This window comes from Anguilla rostrata, chromosome 4 (genome assembly GCF_018555375.3).
Source record: "Anguilla rostrata isolate EN2019 chromosome 4, ASM1855537v3, whole genome shotgun sequence".
Taxonomy (NCBI): Eukaryota; Metazoa; Chordata; class Actinopteri; order Anguilliformes; family Anguillidae; genus Anguilla; species Anguilla rostrata.
In genome coordinates, this window is record NC_057936.1 from 49,003,925 (window position 1) to 49,025,681 (window position 21,757).

The 21,757-nt window shown below is 37.5% G+C and overlaps 1 protein-coding gene across 1 annotated transcript; it reads right to left on the reverse strand.

Moving 5' to 3' along the window:
- Nucleotides 1-1,325: 1,325 nt before the first annotated feature.
- On the reverse strand, nucleotides 1,326-16,993 carry sdr16c5b (short chain dehydrogenase/reductase family 16C, member 5b). The gene is made up of 7 exons (XM_064332936.1): nucleotides 16,548-16,993; nucleotides 15,821-16,160; nucleotides 14,174-14,305; nucleotides 13,789-13,888; nucleotides 12,253-12,397; nucleotides 10,865-10,990; nucleotides 1,326-2,921 (listed from the first exon to the last, which is right to left on the reverse strand). The coding sequence occupies exons 2-7, from the start codon at nucleotides 16,139-16,141 to the stop codon at nucleotides 2,828-2,830; spliced, it is 918 nt and encodes a 305-aa protein (XP_064189006.1). The 5' UTR covers nucleotides 16,142-16,160; nucleotides 16,548-16,993; the 3' UTR covers nucleotides 1,326-2,827.
- Nucleotides 16,994-21,757: the final 4,764 nt, after the last annotated feature.

The following is a 21,757-nucleotide window of genomic DNA, read 5'->3' on the forward strand; positions in this document are numbered from 1 at the left end:
AGCTGGCAACTGATTGGTAGCTCGGACAGGAGGAGAATCATGCCTATAGAACTCAACTGCCCAGTTAAGTAACAAGAACAGGAATGAATACTGCAGACCTGCTGTTCTACACAGGACATCACAATTAATGGTGATGATAGTCAGGCAGTTAGCTAAATGGGAGCTGCAATAGTGAGAGACTGAGCATATTTTTCACCTGATAGCCCTAGTAAAGAAATAAATAGAGCAATCGAGAGAATGGATAAAATCTGAAAGTGTATAGTCATGGGATAGAACTGGACTTTTCAGCATGTGCACTTTTCTTTCTACCCAGCAGGAGTCACTGTTGCCACAGTTTTGAAATAAAAGGACACCCAATGTAGGTTTTGTCATTCATTTTAGACATCTTAAAATACAACTGTCCTGTTTCTAGACCTTAAAACACAAATTTGCGGTTCAACAAAAAAACAAAGAAGCTAAATGGACTTTAATTTAAACTGACTGCAAAAAAGTACATTAAAAAACATGTAGCCAGAAAACGTGTTTGAATATTACAAAAAAATTAATTAAGCACCAATAAAATCCTCCAAGCGTTTGCCCTTTTGCCATCTCTAAAACTGCTGACTCATACCATTTATCTTTAGTTTTATTTATATAGCAAACTGCGGACAAGGATGCTTGCATAACATCCGAGCACTGCAAGCATTGATCCTGTCACTGTCAGCCCATTTCATTTGAGTACAACTGCAGTGCTGTGTCTTTTATGCATAAAGCACCTCTATGGGTCATAAAAAGCAGACAACAGATGTGGGGTGCAATGTTTTCCCTCTCCAGTGTGCCATGAAGCGGTCACAGCTCACTCAGCAGTGTGACCAATTTCTGCAACTTGGAACCAGACTTACACATTGGAGCCCTTTAGAGATAATAATCAAATTTGAACCAGTGACTTCTCTCCCCTGTTGGCACTTGACAACCCACCACCAACCCCCCCCCCCCCCAAAAAAAAAAAAACTGAAATGTTTTTTAGCAATTTTAACACGAGAGGTATATCTAAAAAGCATGTTACACTAATGCACACACTGCTGTTTTAGAATGGTGATAATGTATATATATACATCAATTTTGCTAGCTAAATTACAATAGACTGTCATTACACAAGCACAGAATATTTGTTCATTTTATTTATTTCAAGGAAGAACATCATGAATACAATTGAACACAAAAATTACTTTAGGGTAAATATTAATTTAGAGCACATTAAAAGGAATGACATGTTCATAGTAAGATATAGTATAATGCTTAAATACAGTGATATTGAATGGATATAATTATTTATTTTTTACACAACTTCATGCGAGCATAAATGCTTACGCGTTAAAACTTCCTGTGCTGGGATTCTTACCAATGATTATACAATAGTGAGTCAACAATGAATATAACAAATGTGCCAGACAACATTAAAATTAATAGTATGTTCCTTCAGGTTTCAGTATCCAAACAAATCAAAACTTCATTAATTCCAGGTACAATTTCCAGATGGAATTCCAAATCCTGGGAGGTTTCTCATGTTACTGTTGCATAGAAAAGATTACCTGTTAGTCTTGCACATTAACCAATATGTAGATTTGACTACACTACAATAACTTTGCAACAGGAAATGCTGCTTTTCTGATATTGTCTCTATGCTTTCTGACAGGGTACATAGAAGTAGACATGCAGTATATTGGAATTGGATATGAAGGGTACTGACTTACTGGTCAGCTATTATCTACACCTCTGACATTTAATGGAAATACATGTCACGCAGGCACGCATGCACACGCACACGCACACACACTGAATTAACTTATAACACCACAAAGTAAGGACTTCATCACCTTGAAATGAAACTGAGTGAAGACCAGACAGAGGCCTGCAGGGTTTTACTGACAAATGCACGCTCTTGTACGGGGAGCACATTTAGCAGCAGGTATTCTTCATGAGATAAAGAATTTATGGACCACAGTAAAACTGATAAAGTGTGTTCAAACAATTAAATGCGCACCACAGTCCTTATACCCCACAGAGGTCCCGATTCTGACGGGGAAGTAATGCAGGATCTCCAAACGCACTTGTAGAAGTTCACCCTCTTTCAATTTCTCATAAGTTCAACTATCTAAGAGGAGCAAACCTAGTTTTAACTGATCAAACATTTCAAATAATTTCATCCAGTTCTTATTTTCTCTTTTCAAACAACGTTCTCGTGAATTAATAGCTTTTCATCAATATACTGTTCAATTAAATCAAGGTCAGTGAAGGTGTCATTGGAAATAGATTTTGAAAAAAGCACCAAATGTAGGCTGTACAATTTAAGTGCTTTGTGCATTTCAAACTGAGCTCAAGGGGCACAGGTGTGAAGCAGCACTCCAAAATATATTTATGGACAATCAACTTTTAGCATCACTCTTCTTTGTGGAACTTAATGCTTTCTCTTTTGGGAACGTCAAACTTACCAAGTAAACTTTCATTGCACAACCTCTATCAGTGCAGGAAAGCTTTACGAACCTTTCAGCTTTAATACAGGCATATACCAAATCCTCTTATCAAACAAGAGTTAAGTCAGGCAATTTAAAATCCTAAAATCCTTCATATTTAAAACATGACATATGTCATACCATTTCAATAACAGGTAATTACAATCAAGCAGACCAGTAAATTAGTTTAGCAAATTTCTAACATTCAAATTCAAAGTGACAAATCTAAAATACCAGATTTATAAAAAATGATAATAAAATAATCAAATTGATATTTTATATACTGGAGAAGATCAATAGAATCCATGGAAGTATCCCTCGACAACTTCACAGACTTAATCCACTTTTGTGCGTCCTTTAAAGTCATCCATCAAGTGAAATGCACCAAGATAATCTCCCAGAACCACTCCAAGCTTAGTTGGCAAAATGCTGTGAAAAAAACATGAATAATCAATTAAACACGTGTCATTACATTCATCACACTCAAACTTAAAAATGTGCAAAAAAGGTACCAGAACTGTACAGAATGCAGAAGGTAAAAGGGTAACCATGAAGGTACAGAACACACTAAAAGGTAACCATAGTACAAACTGAGACAAGATGCAATTTGTACAACTTGCTTCCACAACAATACATTTCATACTCCTGAGTTCCTGAGTACTAGATGCAGAAAGAGAAGGGCAGTTTACAGAAGTGTGCCCCTTATCAAACTCCCAAAGGAAAACAGACTGTTTACTGTGCTGACAGAGAGTCAGCAGGGTGTAATAGAGAGTGCTCAGTTGCAAAACATCCTACTGGATCAGCATTATGTAAATATTAGGTTCTTCATACAGTGTAATCATGTTTGGTATTGTTGGAAAGCCAATACCTAACCTTTATTTATACAGGGAAATCACATTGAGACACTAGGTCTCTTTTTCAATGCAGCCCTGATGAAAAAAGACAGACAAAAGCTAGAGGTTCCAAGAGATAAAATGAATATATGAAAATTAACTAACTAATTAATATTTAATTAATTTAAAAAAAGAATAAATAAATAATCCCCACGGAAATCGAAGTTCAGCATTAATGTGCACTGTAACTCATTCCAGGCGTGAGGAGCACTATATCTAAATGCAGTTTTACCTAGTTCAGAGTAGGCCCACAGCACCTGGAGAATCACCAAGTACTGAGAACATATCTGATAGGCTCCAACTCTTCATTCAATAAGAGATTAAATAAAAGGAGGAAGCTTTAGGAGAAGTGCTTTAAAAAAAAATCAGGAACCAATGTTGATCTCTGAGACAGGGAGTGCCAGCCCACTTTCTGATAAAGCACACAATGATGAGTACAGTACCCATCCCCAGTGATGTAACGTAGGGCCAAATGATAGATGGAGTCTAAAGGCTTTAAGGTGGAAGCAGTAGTGTGTTTATATATTATATCACTGTAATCAAGCACTGGAAAGAGTTTTGCCTGAACAATCCTCTGTCTACTGTCAAATGAGAAACAATATACATTCATGTAAAGGAATCCAAGTCATTTAATTAATATATCAATATGGGTCTTAAAAAGTCAGGTTTCCATAAATCCAGACACCCAGATGTTTATAGTGTGAGACTCTCTCAATAATGGACACCACTGAGTGTGCACATCTGTAGCTCAGTCAAATTTGTCCTATTAGATCTGGTAAATACCATGTATTTAGTTTTGTCTGAATTTAAAACTAGTTTGAGATCTAAAAGGGCCTTCTGAAAGGCACTGAATTCGAGCTGCAGATTTTCAACAGCTTGGGTTAGTAGAAGCAGAACAATGTCATCTGCATATAGAAGTAGACTGAAACTCTTTATATAAGAAACAACATCCTTTATATAAATTGTAAATAATACAGGACCTAAAATTGAACCTTGAGGGACACCTTTAGTCATATAAAGAAGCTTGGAGCAAACATGATCAGTAGCTACGTACATTGAGACCAGTCAGATAGAGATCATGGGGAACAAGTTGGTGTCTCAGCTATAATGGTTAACCCGGTGTGATAACCGTACAGAGGAAGCCCAAGCAGGATCATTGAAGTACGGTTTTGTTATAATTGTTTTCTTAATTTTATGACTTGGGTTTTCTTTTGATCTTTGGGCATGTATGGAATGTGGAATGGTTTGGGGAGATTCGTCAACACAGTGTCCTCCGTATCATATGTGTGTAGCCATTCAACTACGCACATATTGTTTCATTGTATTTTTCCATTACTGAACACACTGTACAATAAACTACATTAATCTAGCAGTCCTCTTTTGACTCTCCTCTTTTTTTTACCGCTGTACACCTAGCAGTTTTAAGGTTCTAACACACACATAGAACTCAAGGATATCTGCACCTCGTAGTCACTTGCCTATACAATAGTGTAGTGGCAAGATACACAATTGCATTTATCCAGGCTACACAAGCCAGAGGCACATCCATATCTACCAAGATAGATAACAATCCGCATAGAGCCACACTACTGGCGGAAATAGTGGTTAAAACACTATTTTGGAGTCAGATATTTGAGATACTTAGCATATAATTAATCTCGTTCAAGTAGCACCAGGTAAGACTGCAAATGTTCCTTTGCTGCTCAGATACTTCCCATGTTTGGTGTATCTGAGGGGTTTCTTACAAAAGGATGTTGAAGAAGAGAGGACCCTCAGTGCAGGTTACACATGAAAGCATGTGCACACACCCAGACTTGGGGATGAAAGATACAAATTATACTACAGGAGTATCCATACACATGGCAAGATAATAACATAAGTGCTACCATAAATGGACATAATCATAAAAAGGTACATGTACTGTATGTAATGTATAATTTGTTAAAATTCTATTTTATGTATATATAATTGATTTCATATACACAGGAAAATGGCACTCTATAATAGTCAAAACGCATTAAAACATCTTTTAAATTGAATTAAAAAATTAAAATGAACCATTATGAATTATTCACAAAAGATCTCATGGTATAAAGCTAAAATATGCTTTCATATTGACCATGATTCACTATGGATGGTTTAACTGATTCAATTGCTTTTGTCATAAAAATAAAATAAACTAGGCATTATGCATAGATTTTCAAAGGAATATGCCATTATAATATTCTAAAGCTTCTGAAATATACAAAGGACAGTACACCCCATTAAAATACTGCTGTATAATGCTTCATATGGTAATTATATTAATGGGACCCGTTAATGCAAGTGGATGAAAAAAATCCACTTCAGTCTTCAATATGGATCTTTATTAATTTCCAGGTTTTCACTTCATTATTCCATCATGCCTGACTCATACCTGAGTCTGACAATTGTGAGAACTTTGTAAAGAATGTTCAATACTGTCTATACACCTGAGGAAATAGGACAACTGGAGTAATCAGTCTTTTTGCTTTTAGTCATTGCTAAGAATCAATAAAATTTTTGGATTTCATATTGATGAACGTGATTTACTTCAGCCCTCCTCTGATGGGCAAGGGCAAGATATCCAAGAGACATTTTGAGATTTTGAAATAACATGTACCATTTAGTTTCAAGAACATAGAAAATATAGAGCAAAAAGAGAGCAGCAGAGAAATCAACAAAGGATTGATAAAAATCAGAATCATGTCGCGGAAGCATATGCTAATCAAAGGAAGACTGAACCATGTGCATGCACAGCACATGGCCGGCACAAGACATTGTCCAATACTTTTAATTTCTTATGTATGGATATGGCCTCCTGTCTTTTTTGAACGTAACTGCCCACAAGTATACAACTTGACACAAATGAGCCAATAATGTGAGATGGTCCACTTTCACTCAAAACTGTGGTACAGCTCGAAAACATGAAGACGGATAAAATGATTGTAGCTGCTGACCTGCACATGGTTGACTCTTAGATACACAAAAGGTAGTCCCATCTTGGATAAATTAGTTTTACGTAGACAGCCCCATTTAAGAATTTGAAATAGCCCCAATTCATCTGAAATGGTTACAATTATCCTTTCACTGAAAATCTTCCTTTTTAAGTTGCTGCATGACAGAACATTGCCATGGGATTGTGCAGATAATACAAAAAGGTAATATAACATCACATCCATATTCAGAACAGTAACAGATTCCTGTATCTTACACCACTTACTGAAGCGCAGAGCTTGTTCTAATGTGACACATTAATTGAACTGAACTTCACTGAACTGAGCTCTCAGCATCAGGCATGAACTTATTTATCAGAGACAATTAGCATCATTATTGGTATTGTCAGCACTGTGAAGAGGCTGTTAGTGCAACTGTTGTCTAAATCCAACTTTAACTCTCAATTCTCCTTTTGTGACACGAAAGTGCTAACAGAAAGAGCATTAACCGAACGACACAGACGGGAAACTCGCTACTGTTCCCAGTTTTAAATATAAGGTGTTTAATCTTATTAAATCATTCATTTAGGATGTTTATGATCATTATGCTATAAACAGTGGTAACACAATCCAGCTGCTAAATACTTTCACCTGCAACAAAGGAGCAAAGATATAAGCTCTGCCTTTTCCTAACTGGATGTGAACAACATCAAGACTTCACAGGATGTGAAGTTGTTGAACCAATCAGAGATTGACAAACTCTGGAACAGTTAAGGCATGTACTGATATCTCCATAATATGTGATGTCAATAAGTGCTGGCTGTCACACAGGGTTAAAGGTTGAACAATATCATGACTCCAATATCACAAGTGGTCACACATCATGACTCCATTATGAGTCATTATTGATCCAAGGAGGAAGACTATACACAGCTGTATACATATACATTGAAATGTGAGTAATACACATTCATAAACAGCCAAAAGAAAGGAAATTTGAAGTCTCAACTCAAAAGCCTTTAAACTCAAAGACTCACTGTTTAACATGCTACAGTCAAGTGTAATTCAAACAACTTTCTAACCATTTTTCTGGTATCTTGAAAAAACAAACAACAACAAAAAAATGCCTAGCATTACTTGTAGCCTATGTAAAATAAAAGTCACACAACAAGAAAGACAAACTCGAAAGCATAGATTCAAATGAATTCTAGGTTCAAATTCATATCAAGTAGCCAGCCTTTCCTATACACAGTAGCAGCTGTGTTCTAATGATACTGCACCTTTGCTCATCTATGTGAGTCTTCACAAGCATCAGAGAACCTGTTCAGATTATTAGCCAGTATGTACAAATCACTTCGTTTTTTCAATTCAGACTTAATCAGTGCTGATCAGTGGCTCATTCTGGCTCTAAAAAACATCCCCTTTTCATTAAGGTACAAAGGGAACAAAGACTGATCGCTACAGATCCCTGCATCCAGAACATTCCACTAAAGTTTAACAAATTACAGACGTTAATGAATCGGATGACTGGCCTAGCTTTATTCTTGCATGATGATATGCCCTAAAAAGGCAAACATCAATAACTACAATTTTAGTCAAAATTGAGTTACAACTGAAAAATAATTTTTGGATATCTGTTTTAATTTGTGACAAGGTGTCTGGTTCAAATCTTGCCTCGGTTTAGAGAAAATGTAAAGGAAAAATTGCAGTAATGACAAAATCCAAGTCAAAACCAAGGCAAACTGCTCCAAGTGCAGTTACTGCAATCTGACACCCCATACTTTTTGGCTGCAGATACTGCGGTTCATCCGGGCATCCATCTTTCATTCTACCAATCATTGTGCATTTTTAAATCCCTCACACACAGCCATTCAGCAATCCATTTAGCCAACTAGCTAACAACAATTAAGACAGCACAATCCAGAGGGCAAAATGGTGGAACTTGTATTGAAATACAAATATCCAGATAATTGTAAGAGCTTAATGAGGTAAATGTAAATGTAAAGGTAAATGTCCCAAGTTAGTAGCTACAAGTGGTAAGAAATACATTTTTTGTATGGCTAGCTAGCAGCTAGGAACAAGTTCAGACTATACACAGCTTAACTTTAGTGCACATAATGTAGTCTATAACGTTAACTAAAAGAAAAGTCTTTTCACTTTAGGTAATAGGCTTCCATTAGAGCAGGATACAGGGTCCAAAATTTACTTTTTGTCTTACCTGCCAATGTGGGAAGTAAATGAAAAGAATTTACCGGCCAGACATATTTTTATAATAATTTAATAGGCTGGTTTATGACGCAAGAGAATAGCGTACACCAGAAAACAGTCAACATGAAGTTTCTCTCATTATTTTAATGCAATATTATGTGAGCAGACGCAGTGGCTGCATGGTGTTCACCATCAAGAATTGATGTTTACCGATTTTTGAACTCGGGCACAGCCATCGGACGCAATGAAATGCTGATGCAATGCAATGCTGACCCAACGCGGGCTGTGGAGCACCTTTCATTGATTGCAAAGGCTGCATTCCCTGGCTGATGGCAATGGTCAATCCAAAGCTCATTAAAAGCAACGCTCAATGGGCTCCGTGGAGCAGGCCCGTTAGGCATCAAATTACCTCTATAAATACCAATTAAATTAGTTAATTACCATTCATTACCATCATCTACCATCAACATTTGGCTGGACAGCTATTTTTCTCAGTGTTGCCATTTCATCGGGTAGTTACTGCAATTCGCATTTGTACGGCAGTATAAACTTCGAGAAAGTAAACAATGAAGTGCAGAGTTTGTAACCCCCTCGATGCAAAACGAAACGGGTACAAAATAACTTTTTTTTTTTCTTTTTTAAGATTCATAGCATGTTTTCAACATCAATCTGAGCCTCTGCGTAGACATGCAATTCAAGAAAATTTTCTTGGTTCCAAACAGGCCCCAACTGGATCCAATTATCTAGAAACTAGACCCTCATTACTGCTATTCACATCGACTGTTAATGTTATGGCACAGCAGGAGATATACTCATGAGCACCTCATAGAATATGGCACAACCTGAACAGAAAAACCCACCAGTCTTGGAAGAATGCCATCTGAGTAATATATGCCTATATTCCTTTCAAGAAACTGAACTGCCCTTAAGCCCATGTACCATGAAAAGGAGACAACGCAAGCCTAGACCATTGTTCTGTCTCCCTGTTGCGAGAGTAATTTCACTGGAGAATGACTCAGTTCCCCACAGTATGTATGTCAATAGTTGAAGAGGTGCCAGTCACTGTCATGGAGCAGCGCATGCAACAGTCCTCAAACCTTTGTCTACCATTCCATTCCCTCCTTCTGGGGAACTGTCATGTCAAGTGGTCTCCATTTGTGCATGAATTAGTCATATGTTTTAAGCTCTGTCAAGTGTTTATACAAGCAAATGTTGTCCTTAAAAAACAAAAAAAAAACTTGTTCAAGCAAACAAGTATCAATTATTCAGCATTTTAGAAAGTAGTAGTTTTAGTTGCTCATAGAAATTTGGACTTGACAACATTTAAACAGCACCTCGTATAATGCATTTTGCCATTTTCTCTTTTCTGCATTCAGTTAATTCAAATTGCACAGTATGTAATAACACAACAAAACATAATGATGAGAATAGGCCATTCAGCCCAAAAATGCCTCCATTTTCCTGACTACATTAGTGCTCTGATTACCAACAGACCAGACAGTATCTAACATCATATCAAGCCTACTCTTGAAAATCTCGAAAAGAGTTTCTGCCTCTACTACATGACCTGGCAGGCTATTCCACACATAATGTAATATTTGATATATTATTCAATGTCAAATATTACAATATATTTGGCATTATTTGAATAATGTAATGTTTGACATTATTCAAAATATTAGCTGTTATCATTTCATCAGCTATATGAATAACTTGGAAGTTTAAACAGGTTTGAGCATACAGTGTTCAAACCTCACAGAAATTATAATGTGAGCAATTAAGTATGAATTTATTTCAGTCCTAGGGGAGTAAAAATAGATTCCAGCAAAACCATCAAGATTCATTGTTCTTCTGGGTACATCTGTAGTTTCTGCATTTCTGCAATGTAGACCCAGGTTTGTTTTCAACAACACATCCCTGCTACTGAAAATGAATAATATGTTCAAATGTACTTTATACTTTCCCTGTTTGTTTTTCAGTTTATCTCCAATTGCACTCAGACTTAAAACCAACAACAGTCCTATCACTTAAAAACAGAGGTGTGTGTTCTTCATTTAACAAGCAGGCAAATCTGCAACATGCTTATCTTCATTTTTTATATGTGAAAATATTTTGTATTCACAGAAAAAAGCTGAAGGTTGAAATGTCTTGTCTTCTAAAAAGGAAAGCTGGCTGTCAAACTCTCTATTTTACAGCGAGAATGCTAGGTTTCATTTCTCATTCTTTTTCATTGGCCAAGGCCAAATGAAAATTGACCAAAGTCTGTCACACAAGTTGTACTAATGTGGCAAGTAAAAATAACAAAAAAGAAACATACTTCTTTAAGCCTGCGATAAAGTACATGCTCCTGGGAAGCAGAAGGTGCACTTGGTTCGTCAGGATGGCATCCACAATCTTTCTGGCAACGTAGTTTGGATCTAAAATGGGAATCACACGGGGCCATCTGAAAAGCAAAAGAAAAACTTTATTACACTGCAAGGAGATAGGTAAAAAGCTTCCGCATACAATTCAAAACTGCATTTCAAAAAACGACCAAAAAAACATTCTTCGCAATAAAAAAAGGAAAGAAAAAAGCTAAACACTGTTAAACAGAAACATTTAAAACATTTAAACATGGCCCTTAAACAGTCTAAATAATGCAGACAGAGAGAAGCTCTGGGGCACGTCACTCCTAATGGCTAGGGACAGAGATCTGGGAACGTCACATAGAGAAGAACACCTGTCTGTGTCTTCACATCAGTGAGGGGCGGTGTGGGACAGACGGGCACACTGTGCTCCACAAAGAGGACGTCAGAACGCATCCCTCTGCCTAAGCCCCGAGGCCGAGCTTACACAAAACACCGACCCGGAGCTGGCAATTCCTAAAATATGCCCCGAGGCATCAACGTAGCGACAAATACAGAACCATGCCTCATCGTATTGTCTTTCAAACTGCCACAAGCCTGCATAAACACACAGAAGTCATCTAACACAGCTGGGCTTTGGCCAAAGAGTGAAGGAAGGTATCAGTTTGACAGTACGAGTTCCTGAAGTTTGCTAGGAGAGCACTCATTTCAAATGTTATTTTATTTTCCCTTTACATGTTCCACTTTTGGATGCCTGAATACGAAAGTTAACTGCCCCTTTATCTGGACAGGCATACAGGCACTGAGGTTAAAACATTAAAAATAAAAAAAATTGAGAAGTTCTAAATGTGCTGATTGAACCATTCTAATCGAATTTCACAACTGTATGACAGATTTAAAAAACAAAATGCTGTGGTGGAACGACATGGCAGTGGGGAAAAGGCTTTCTGGCTTGCTAGCGAGTGCACACACTTGATCTGCTTGGGTACTGGGTCTCATCTGTGCCAGCCACATCTAGATAAGCTGAAGTTCATGCAGTCTTCTAGTGCACACGCCTGCAAGTCAGTCTATTTTCCGCACTACAAGCCACACAATGTGATTCTCTCACTGATGACTGCTGATACCTTGATGGCACTAAAGGGTAACTACTGTGGCCAACTTAACTCAACCCTGCCCCTACAGGATGAAGCCGACTGTTGTGGACTCCCAGTCATAGAAGGCTATGTCTTAGGCTCAGCCCTTACTGACTGTGCCACTTTCATTATGAAGCCCATAAACCACAGCCTCTTGCAATCTAGCGCTTTATTGCACGAGACAGGACGACAGGTCAGCAGCACACAATTTCCATTAGAGAACTTACTTAGTATTGCAGCCATCAAACATTCCAGTGTTGATAACAAATGGGCAGACAATAGTGGTTTTAATCCCATCCTTCCCTGTGGCTAGCAATTCCAGGGCCACGGATTCAGCGAAGCCAACAGCAGCAAATTTGCTGGCACAATAATCTGTGTAAATAAAGCATATGGATGGACGTACGTGTTGTAACCTGTAGGAAATGTCAAAGGCTGAACGTATTTTCCTTGCATAACAGTATTGCCAATGACCGCTTTTTCAATCTGTCAAAAGTATACATTGTTTGAGTAGTAGACAGGTAAGTAATACTGGTGCATATGCACATACTGTCCCTATAACTTTCTGGATTAGCATGATAAAAAATGATAAAATAAGAGACTACAACTGAAAAACTGACCACGACCCAGGTTGGTGGTTCAACCACAGGTGGAATCTTGCAGATATGGTAATTCTTATTTAAACACTGAATTATATACCTACAGGCAGTAAGATTTTCATGCTGGACCTTTGAAAATACGACAATTCTGGTCATGTAAAGTAAACAAAACCTAGTTCAATATCCACAAGCACAAGGCTCTTCGTGTGCACACAAGCTGATTTGCTCCATTGTTCTTTACAAATGTAATGACCGACTGTGTGGTACCATTGTGAGCTCAAAGATCTGTCCTTGAATTATTCATTACAGAACAAATACAAAAACCAGTCTGCATTTCACTCAAATGCTTTCATGTAAATAATTGATGCACAATTTGAAAGACACTCGAATGCACCGAAAGATACGTCCGACGCAGTGATACGTCCGACGTGTTTACCTTTTCTTTTCTTTTTTTTGCTTTGTTTGTACATGATATAATTAGTCACATGGCTTTCTGTTATGCAACTTGTTTTTTTGTAATGTACAAGTTTCATGTGCCATGACGATTTCATTTCACAGCTGAATTTCAAAACTGTAGTCACTAACTAAGATTGCCACGCTGAACTGTACAAAGCCGTCTTGAAGTCTTTTAGCATTTTGATTCAACATATTTTATAGAATCATATGCAAGATGGAATGTTTATGTCACTTGAAAGATACTGTACTGTATTCACCCCTTACTGCAGTTTGTGTACCATCTGATGAAGGACTATTAAAAACCTCAGAGAACAGTTATTCTATTGGTATAAAGTCAGTATTGGGTCAATGACAAATAGTATATTGACATCTAAAAAAAAAAAAACAACCTTAAATGTACTCTCTCTACAAATTGCAATGTATTCTTAATGTATCCATATGTAGTTACGTGATCAATGCCATATTTAAGCAACAGGTTTTACTGATACAAATTTATGCACATTTGTTTAGCAGATGACACTATCCTGGAAATGTTACATGTGCCTTACATATAATCCCCGGGCACTACCCAGGCTGGATAAAAAATATATATATTTCCCCATTTACTTCTCCCCACTGCTGCTGCCAGTTAAAAATATTTATAATAGTGTTACAAAAAAATAAGAGGTTTCTGTGACATTGGTTAAAACCGACAGGGTTATTGAACCTTACCTGCAAGGCCATTAACTCCAATGAGTCCAGCAGAACTGGCAATGCTGACAAGATGGCCATGGTTGCTTGCCATCATTGCTGGAAGGAATGCTTTGTACGTCTTAAAGAACAAAATATTTAATGATTACTTTCACTGATTTGACAATGTAAATAAATTAATTAATAAATAAATATACATTTGGCAAATATCAGTAGGCCTGGCATAAAATGAAAGAGGATCTGAACGTCAAGACCAAAGTAGACATTATCAGAAACTAGTAACACTATCCTGCATCCTGCATTGACAAATAGGACAGTTATTTTGCTGTTTACCACACTGTTATTTGATTTTCAATCATTGTGGAGGCAAAAATTTGAACATTTGGTACACTCAACTCTAACTTACCCAGAAGTGGGCCATTGCATTGACTTCCATTGTTTTTTCTACAAGGCTGTCAGGTGCATCCATGAATTTCTTGCCAGTAACAATCCCAGCATTGTTTATGAGTATACTAACATCACCAACTTCCCTTTTGACCTAGGTTAAAAAAAAAAAAAAAAACAGGTTTGGTGAGTCAAATAAACATAGACCGAATTATACTGGACAACTGTTTTTCCTAAAACAAAACCACTCAGCTGCAGTTTGATACCATAGGGAAAAAAAGGCAGGTTACCGAAAGGATCTCTTTGTAACCTTCGGTATCTGAGTACAGGCAGGATACCTTCCTCGGCTCTCTTTCTGAAAATTTGCATCCCACACCAGGTGGGGCACAACTGTTCAAAAAGCCACTACACTACTACAGATATTTTCAGGTATCTACAAGTAGATTATTTCATTAAATGTAATGTAATGTTAGTTACACTGCTTTCAGATGTTAACTGTCATTGAACATTACTTTTTCATTAGTTTATTATACGTATGTCCAAATGACATTTACATTACCATTTCAGCTCCACCACATACCCGTAAATATGTAAAACAACAAGATTGCTTCCTCTTTAGGGAAGCTGTTGACAATGTCAAAAGCTTCCCTAAAGAAGCGCATAGCCTAATCGACACATAGCACACATAACAGATGTAAACAATTTCATTTTATGCATCAAATGTTCATCTGGCAAATTATGAATAATTAAATCATAATGGGTCTGTGAGGTGTCAGTTAGCTAAATGTTCTCCATTAATCAAAGCCATTACAAACTGTGCCTCAGCCCTACGGGCTATGTGATACTGACACACAGGGAGGCTAAAATGGAAGCTCACCATGTGTGCATCACAGTTACAGTTCTATTTTATAGTTTGTAAGATGTCATAAAAAATGCATTGTGCTGCTGAGGAGACTACGGGCTCCTTCAAACCTGATTACGGATTACACATAAAATGTCAAGAAATATATAGGACTATATTAAAACCATACATACACCCAAAGAATACAAGGAGCCCTGGATTTAAAAAAAATGCAGTGACACTTTTACCCCTATACTGTAAAAATGTACTGTTATAGATCAGTCTGTTGTCTAATCTAGCTAATCTACATGGCTCTAGTGGCAACCCCAAAAGGGCGTGGTAATGGGCTGTGCCGTTAGGCCAGGTGAAGTGTGCTCCACTGACTGGGAGAGATTAACTGGTGAGCTGCAACGTGAAAGAAGCAGTGGCTCCGCATCACATTTTAAAGGCCAGAGCGTGCGTGTCTGCACTATCTGGAATTCCCAGAGCTTGTGGCGATGAACAAGAACACACAAATTTAATATTACAAATTAGGATAAAACCAGGGTGATGTTTTTTTATTTTTACTTTTTTAAGAAATACCTGTTGTACATTCATGTCAAATTGGGGCACGTTTTGAAAATATGAAGCTTGTTTCCATTTAAATCAACTGGATAACCACACTGACCTAATCAGGCCACTGTAGCATCACCTCTCCTTTCTCCAATAGCACCACCCATTCCTGACTTAACATGAGCAAGCAGTGACACCCTTAATTAAAAGGGAGTACAGTGTAAACTGGACAACGGATTTGATGTTTACAGAACACCATTTCAGTATAGAGTTTACCTGATCAGCGGCTCTGTAGACCTCTGTCTTCTTGCTGCAGTCACACATGTATGTGTAAACTTCAGAGGCACCCTTTTCCTTGGCTAGACGAGCCGTCTCTTTGTTACCCTCCTGGTTGATGTCCCACAGTACTAGCGTGACACCCATGGTGGAAAACTCCAAGGCCATTAGCCTCCCAATGCCACTTCCAGCACCTGTGATTAACACTATCTCCCCAACCACACATTTCCTCCTTACTGGGATGAACAGTTTAACAAAAGCTTCCAAGGATAAGTATATGGACAGGATTAGCACCTGCAGTGTCTCCAGAAGGAAGTTCATTGTGCAGATCAGAGGAAATCTGGGTCGTATTAATATGGAAGAACAAAAACATTTATTAAGGACTTTTATTATTTTAGTTAAATGCATTTCATTTAGCTCAAATTAACGTTAAAGTACAGTATACGGGCTTATCAGGCCACCCCCACATTAGTACGGTTACACTTGCCCTACTGAACGGAGTGAACTCAAATGACTCAATAAGGATTTGGAAGGGATGCTAGCAAACTGTTAAATCACAACTGAGATAATCATAATAGTTCGTCTTTAAGTAAATACAAGTATTTTCAGGAGCCTAATAAGGCTACTTGCACTTCACGCAAGTATCAAGTTGATTTAAATGAACGTCATATCTACTAAGTAACTGTCCGTTCTTCGCTTGTTACTGAGGTAAGCTATATAAACTTACCACTCAAGCTTCTCGACCCAACCTTCGGTCTCCGTGACAAAATGGCTTTGGACAGTCCTCGTGGGCATAAGAGTGTAGTACAATTCAACGTTTACACAACCTTTGTACTGCTAAAGAAGCACCTTGTAGCAAAGTTCATTTGCACACAGCCACAGACTTTCCGGCAGCTAACGGTGCACAGGATGTAGATGAGGGTGCGGCTAGAAATGCTGGCTAACCCTTTAATTGCCGTAACTTAGTTCACATGTCCAGTGTCGTAGTGGCGTTCATGTATTAACACCAGCATGTTAAGTAAATGATAGTCTACCAGAATCTACATGATTGTCCACCTTCTAACGTTTTAAGATAAATACTTTAGGAATACACCCTATGAGAAGCAGTAGTTTCGGTAATTTTGAGAAAAGAAAGCACGGCTGTGACGGGTTAACTGGTCACGTGGCAGGAACTTGTAAGACACTTGCTAACTGATGTTTTGTCAGAAGCACTAGCCTGACCGCATTTATCAGCATCCGTGAAGTAAAGCAGGCGTGTCTCATATCTATTTATCATCGTGTGATATCTCAACAAAAACGTTTTCAACGCACAAAAGTCGCAAATTACTCTGTCTGTAAGTCATGAATACTTGCTAAATCTAGGCATGCCATTAAAAGTATTGATATCAAAATGAAGTTATAACAAATAATATTTTCTATTTTATTTCGCATAAATTAAACGAGCTCTATTACAAAGCAATGCTACCCACTGTTGTGTTAAGAGCTAATATAGCCAATATTGTTGTAACTTGGCCTCATATTGATATCAGTACTTTTAACGGCAGGCCTAGACTTAGCAAGTTTTAAGTAATGACTTAGAGACAGTGCTTTGTATGCGAGTGACTTGGCATGTTTTGTAAATCCACAAACTGGCTATGACGGGGTAGAATTGCGATTGGTGTTGTGAGAATCGTGTTTAAACCTGTCCATTAAATTTGTGAAAACAAAGGATTCCTTTTAATAGACCTCACTCATATTTCATTGTTAAGTTAATGTTGAAGTTTAGTTAAGTGTCAACATTTATTTTTCATAAGCAGGAGCTTTGCTTTCATGATAACACATCGAACTGCAAATTCACGGGTAAAAATAAAATGTAAAAGTAATGCAATGAAATACATAGCCACAACTAATGATATGGATATTACCCATTTGATACACTGTCATTTAAACTAGTATTTAGCAAACTGTGATAGGAGGTTAATTGTGTAGTGTATTTATTTATTCATTTATTCAAAAATACCTTGAGCTGGTATGACGCCACTATTAAAGGCAGAAAAGGGAAATGGTCACAAACATCTGCACTCCTGTGGCTGGCTGTGGCCAAATGTGATGATGTGAGCATTTGCATGCTCAGTGGTCATTAGGCCCTATTTGGTATGTGTACTGCAGGTTGAATGTCTTTTTTTTTTCTCTTCGTAATTTAGTTATACAATAACAGCTTGCTGTAAGTCCTTTATTTGTTTAGCTTGTCACACCATTGCTATATTTACATGGATGGACTGCATTTATATAGCACTTTTATCCAAAGCGCTTTACAATTGATGTCTCTCATTCGCCAGAGCAGTTAGGGATTAGGTGTCTTGCTCAAGGACACTTCGACACGCCCAGGGCGGGGTTTGAACCAGCAACCCTCCGACTGCCAGACAATCGGTCTTACCTCCTGAGCTATGTCGCCCGTGCCAGTCCATCCATTTACTATATTTACGTATCTCCAGAATAAACACCGGCCTCTCATCCAGCAACAGCTTAGCCAAACCTGAAGTGATTCTCAGTTTATCCATTAATTACAATGGCTTTATAGTCTTTGATTGTTGTGTAACCAGCCTTGCCACTTTTCAACTTGTAGTGACTACTCCAGCACACAAAGACTGGCCTGATGTTGGCTTGGCTTCTCAGGCCCTTCTTATTTATTTATTTATTTTTGAAAAACCTCTATTACCCACTGCTAATTTTATGATGCAGCCTTAATTTAACAGTCCCCTTCACTCTACAATAATATTTATTTTAGTTCAGTCAATACAACCCTTCTTAGACACTATAAGTGTCCTTTTTTGCAACATCCTTTAATTGAGAAATTCTCAGAAATTAGCATCACATGCACGCAATACTTGCCACTAATGGGAATGGTAATAATGAATAATGCATTCGTACAAGCTATGCAGCATTGCTTGTGTAAAAGTTAGGCACTAACAGTCTGCTATATATTTCATTGACTTGTATATACAATCAAAGTAGTATCTGACACATGTATCACTCACACTTTACTCTCTTATATAATACTTAGCATAGTGGGGCTGATACAAAAAGCAGATAACTAAATAGCAGTAATGTCCTGCTGTCCTGCTGAGAGGTTATGTGTAACTTTCATTAGGTGAGAGTATGCCCTCATCACTAACTGCTCCATACAATGACCAACTCTAATTTGCAGAGAGCTCATATTAATGACCTGTTATATGACCTTTTTTTTGCTGTGTGCCACTGTATTAATGATCTCTTCATGCCCCCCCCCCCCCCCCCAGCACAAAAAAACAGGTAAAGACACAATTAAAAAGTAGAAGATGAGGAATTTATTAGGTTGTGACATGAGCATGCGAGTTGAATCTGTCAAAGCTACCACTGAAAAAAAACACAGGCAACTTAAGTGGAAAAAAGTAGCAAGGCAGATGGATAGAAGCATGGCTGTGTTTCCTGGTGTGACATAAGTGCTTGAAACCATATCAGTAACCAGTGGGCAGCTCTGTATGCCTCAGAAATGTTCATACTACAATCGCTTCATTCAAAATGAGTGAGGTTTGATCCAACCCTCTCATTATGTGTGTTAGCCCTTCCCCTCACCACGCTACCTTGTGACTGTACTGGGCTTTAGGTTTTGAGAAAGAGAAACAAACATATTTTATGCAACCCCACCTCAAAATAAGACGGTATTTGCTATACCGTCAGACTATTGTGAATGTGGCATCATATAAAAGTACATAAATACTTTAAAATATTTCATATTTGTATGATTTTTGAAGCTGTCGAGCAACAGAATGCTCTCACAATGGCCATCTGTTTTACGATGTATTAAAAGACAATCAGCATTGCAATGCAGACAATATACGCCTACAGCAGATTATCCCTTGTTATCTTGAATCACCTTGACCTTGATTAGTTTGGTCTCAGCCATAATCACTGGGGTGCAGTGTCTCCCGCCTTTAAGAATGAACCTTTGTCAAATGAATGGAGGGGTCTATTCCCACATGACCACTCACAGACCAATCCATCACCCATGCTAAATCTACTTCTAAAAATATATAAACAGCTAGTCAAAATACATGGGCATGTTTCACAATTTCCAACAAAGTAAGTGAAGTTAAATTGTAGGTTAAGACCTTTTCATGTGCCCATTTTCTCTGTAAGTGTGAGAGTGAATATCATGATCTAGTCCATAGAGCAAGGTGCTTTAGAATGAGGATGTATGGTAAGGATGAGCCATTATTACTAAACTCATCCATCATCCTGAAGATATGTTTTTCCCTTTTTTTATATTAACCAAGTCATTTATTTTCATGACTTCTTATCTTTTGTTTTATGCTTGAAAACTACTTCTGGTCAAATCCATTTTTACTAATCATTATCATAGTGTATAACATGTAATCGGCTTGGTTCATGGATTTTTACAAAAAAATAAAATAAAAATTTTGAAACCCTGCTGTTCAGATGTTATTACAAAAAACAGGCAAGGCACTTCCCTGTCAGCTCAAGATAGTCCTTGGATTGTTGAAGTCCTACCAAAAGCTCATGACAATGTTCTGGATACAGCTGGTCCTTAAAAGAGATTTGGCTTACAAAAAGATAATACATATTTTACATAAGATATTAATTATGTGTTCATTTTTTTATGTGAGTTCAACAAAGGAACAGCAAGTGACTCAACATTCTAGAATGAGCATAATATTATAAAATTAGTCACAATTTACATAACATAGAAAAGATTTTCCAGGAAGATAAGAATGTTACAGCCATGGTTTGATTATTAGCCTACCACAAAATTGTTGGTCTAAATTTTAAAGTGAAAAGGTTTATACATCAAATGGGCCCATGGACTTTGACAGTTATAGACTGGAATTAATGTATTTCACAGAGCTTAAATGCAATAAATATCTACATTATCCTCCCAATTTTAACATAATTGTAACTGGAATTTGTATACAGTATTTTGGCTCTGTTGTATGGCTACCTTTAGCTGTGATAATACTGATAAGATACTTGATGTAGGCCTATTGGTTGGGGTATTTCTGTTTCTTCCTAGAAGAATTTCTCCAGCCCCTTCAGATTTTTTTTGAGTTCAGTATATGATTTTGATTGTGGTTACAACTAAAGAATATTGATTTTGAACTCACTTAGCCTTTTTTGTGGATTTGAAGGAATGTTTAGGATCATTATCCTGTTGGAATGTCATTATTCTCAGCCAAGCTTGGGCCTCTTGGCAGGAGAATCGAGGATTTAGCTTAAAATGTCATACGTTTTAACCAACCTTGCTAGCACCAAAAATATAAATAAATGATAAAACAAAATGGATCGTCCTCCATGTTTAGCTGAAAGGATGGGGTTATTCTCTGTTTGAGCTTCAATTTAACTTTAAACTTTTTCTGTTTTCTTCATCTGACCAAAAAATATGGTGCATTTTTCAAGTTGCGTTTTGATGAATCGTTGCCACTTTCAAAATGTTCTTCTGCTTCTGTTTAGAAAGAGACTTCCTCCTTTCAACTCTACAAGGACCAGTTTCAGACTGATAATGTGGGCTGGCCAGTTTCACAATGTGATCTCCATGAGTATCACAAACATGGTTTAAGACCAATAAATGTGGTCCCTGAACTGGCATTTGGCATACTAAGCTACATTTTATTCAGCCCATTGTGGCAACATATGCATGCACCCTCTTCCTCTTCCTGTAAAGATTAGCAATTGCCCCTGTAACTGAACATCTTACTAATGGGTGTTAATTTATTTTGGTAGCCATTGCCCTCCCTTTTCAGACTGACCTGTGAATTAAAACCCAGGCCAATGAATCGCCCATTCTTTTGAACAACTCCAGTTATGTCTAATAGTAACATTGCTTTTTAAAGATTCTGTGTAGTTACACAGGTTTCTGATAACCTCATAGACAATGGACATTTGATGCAGAGATTACATTTA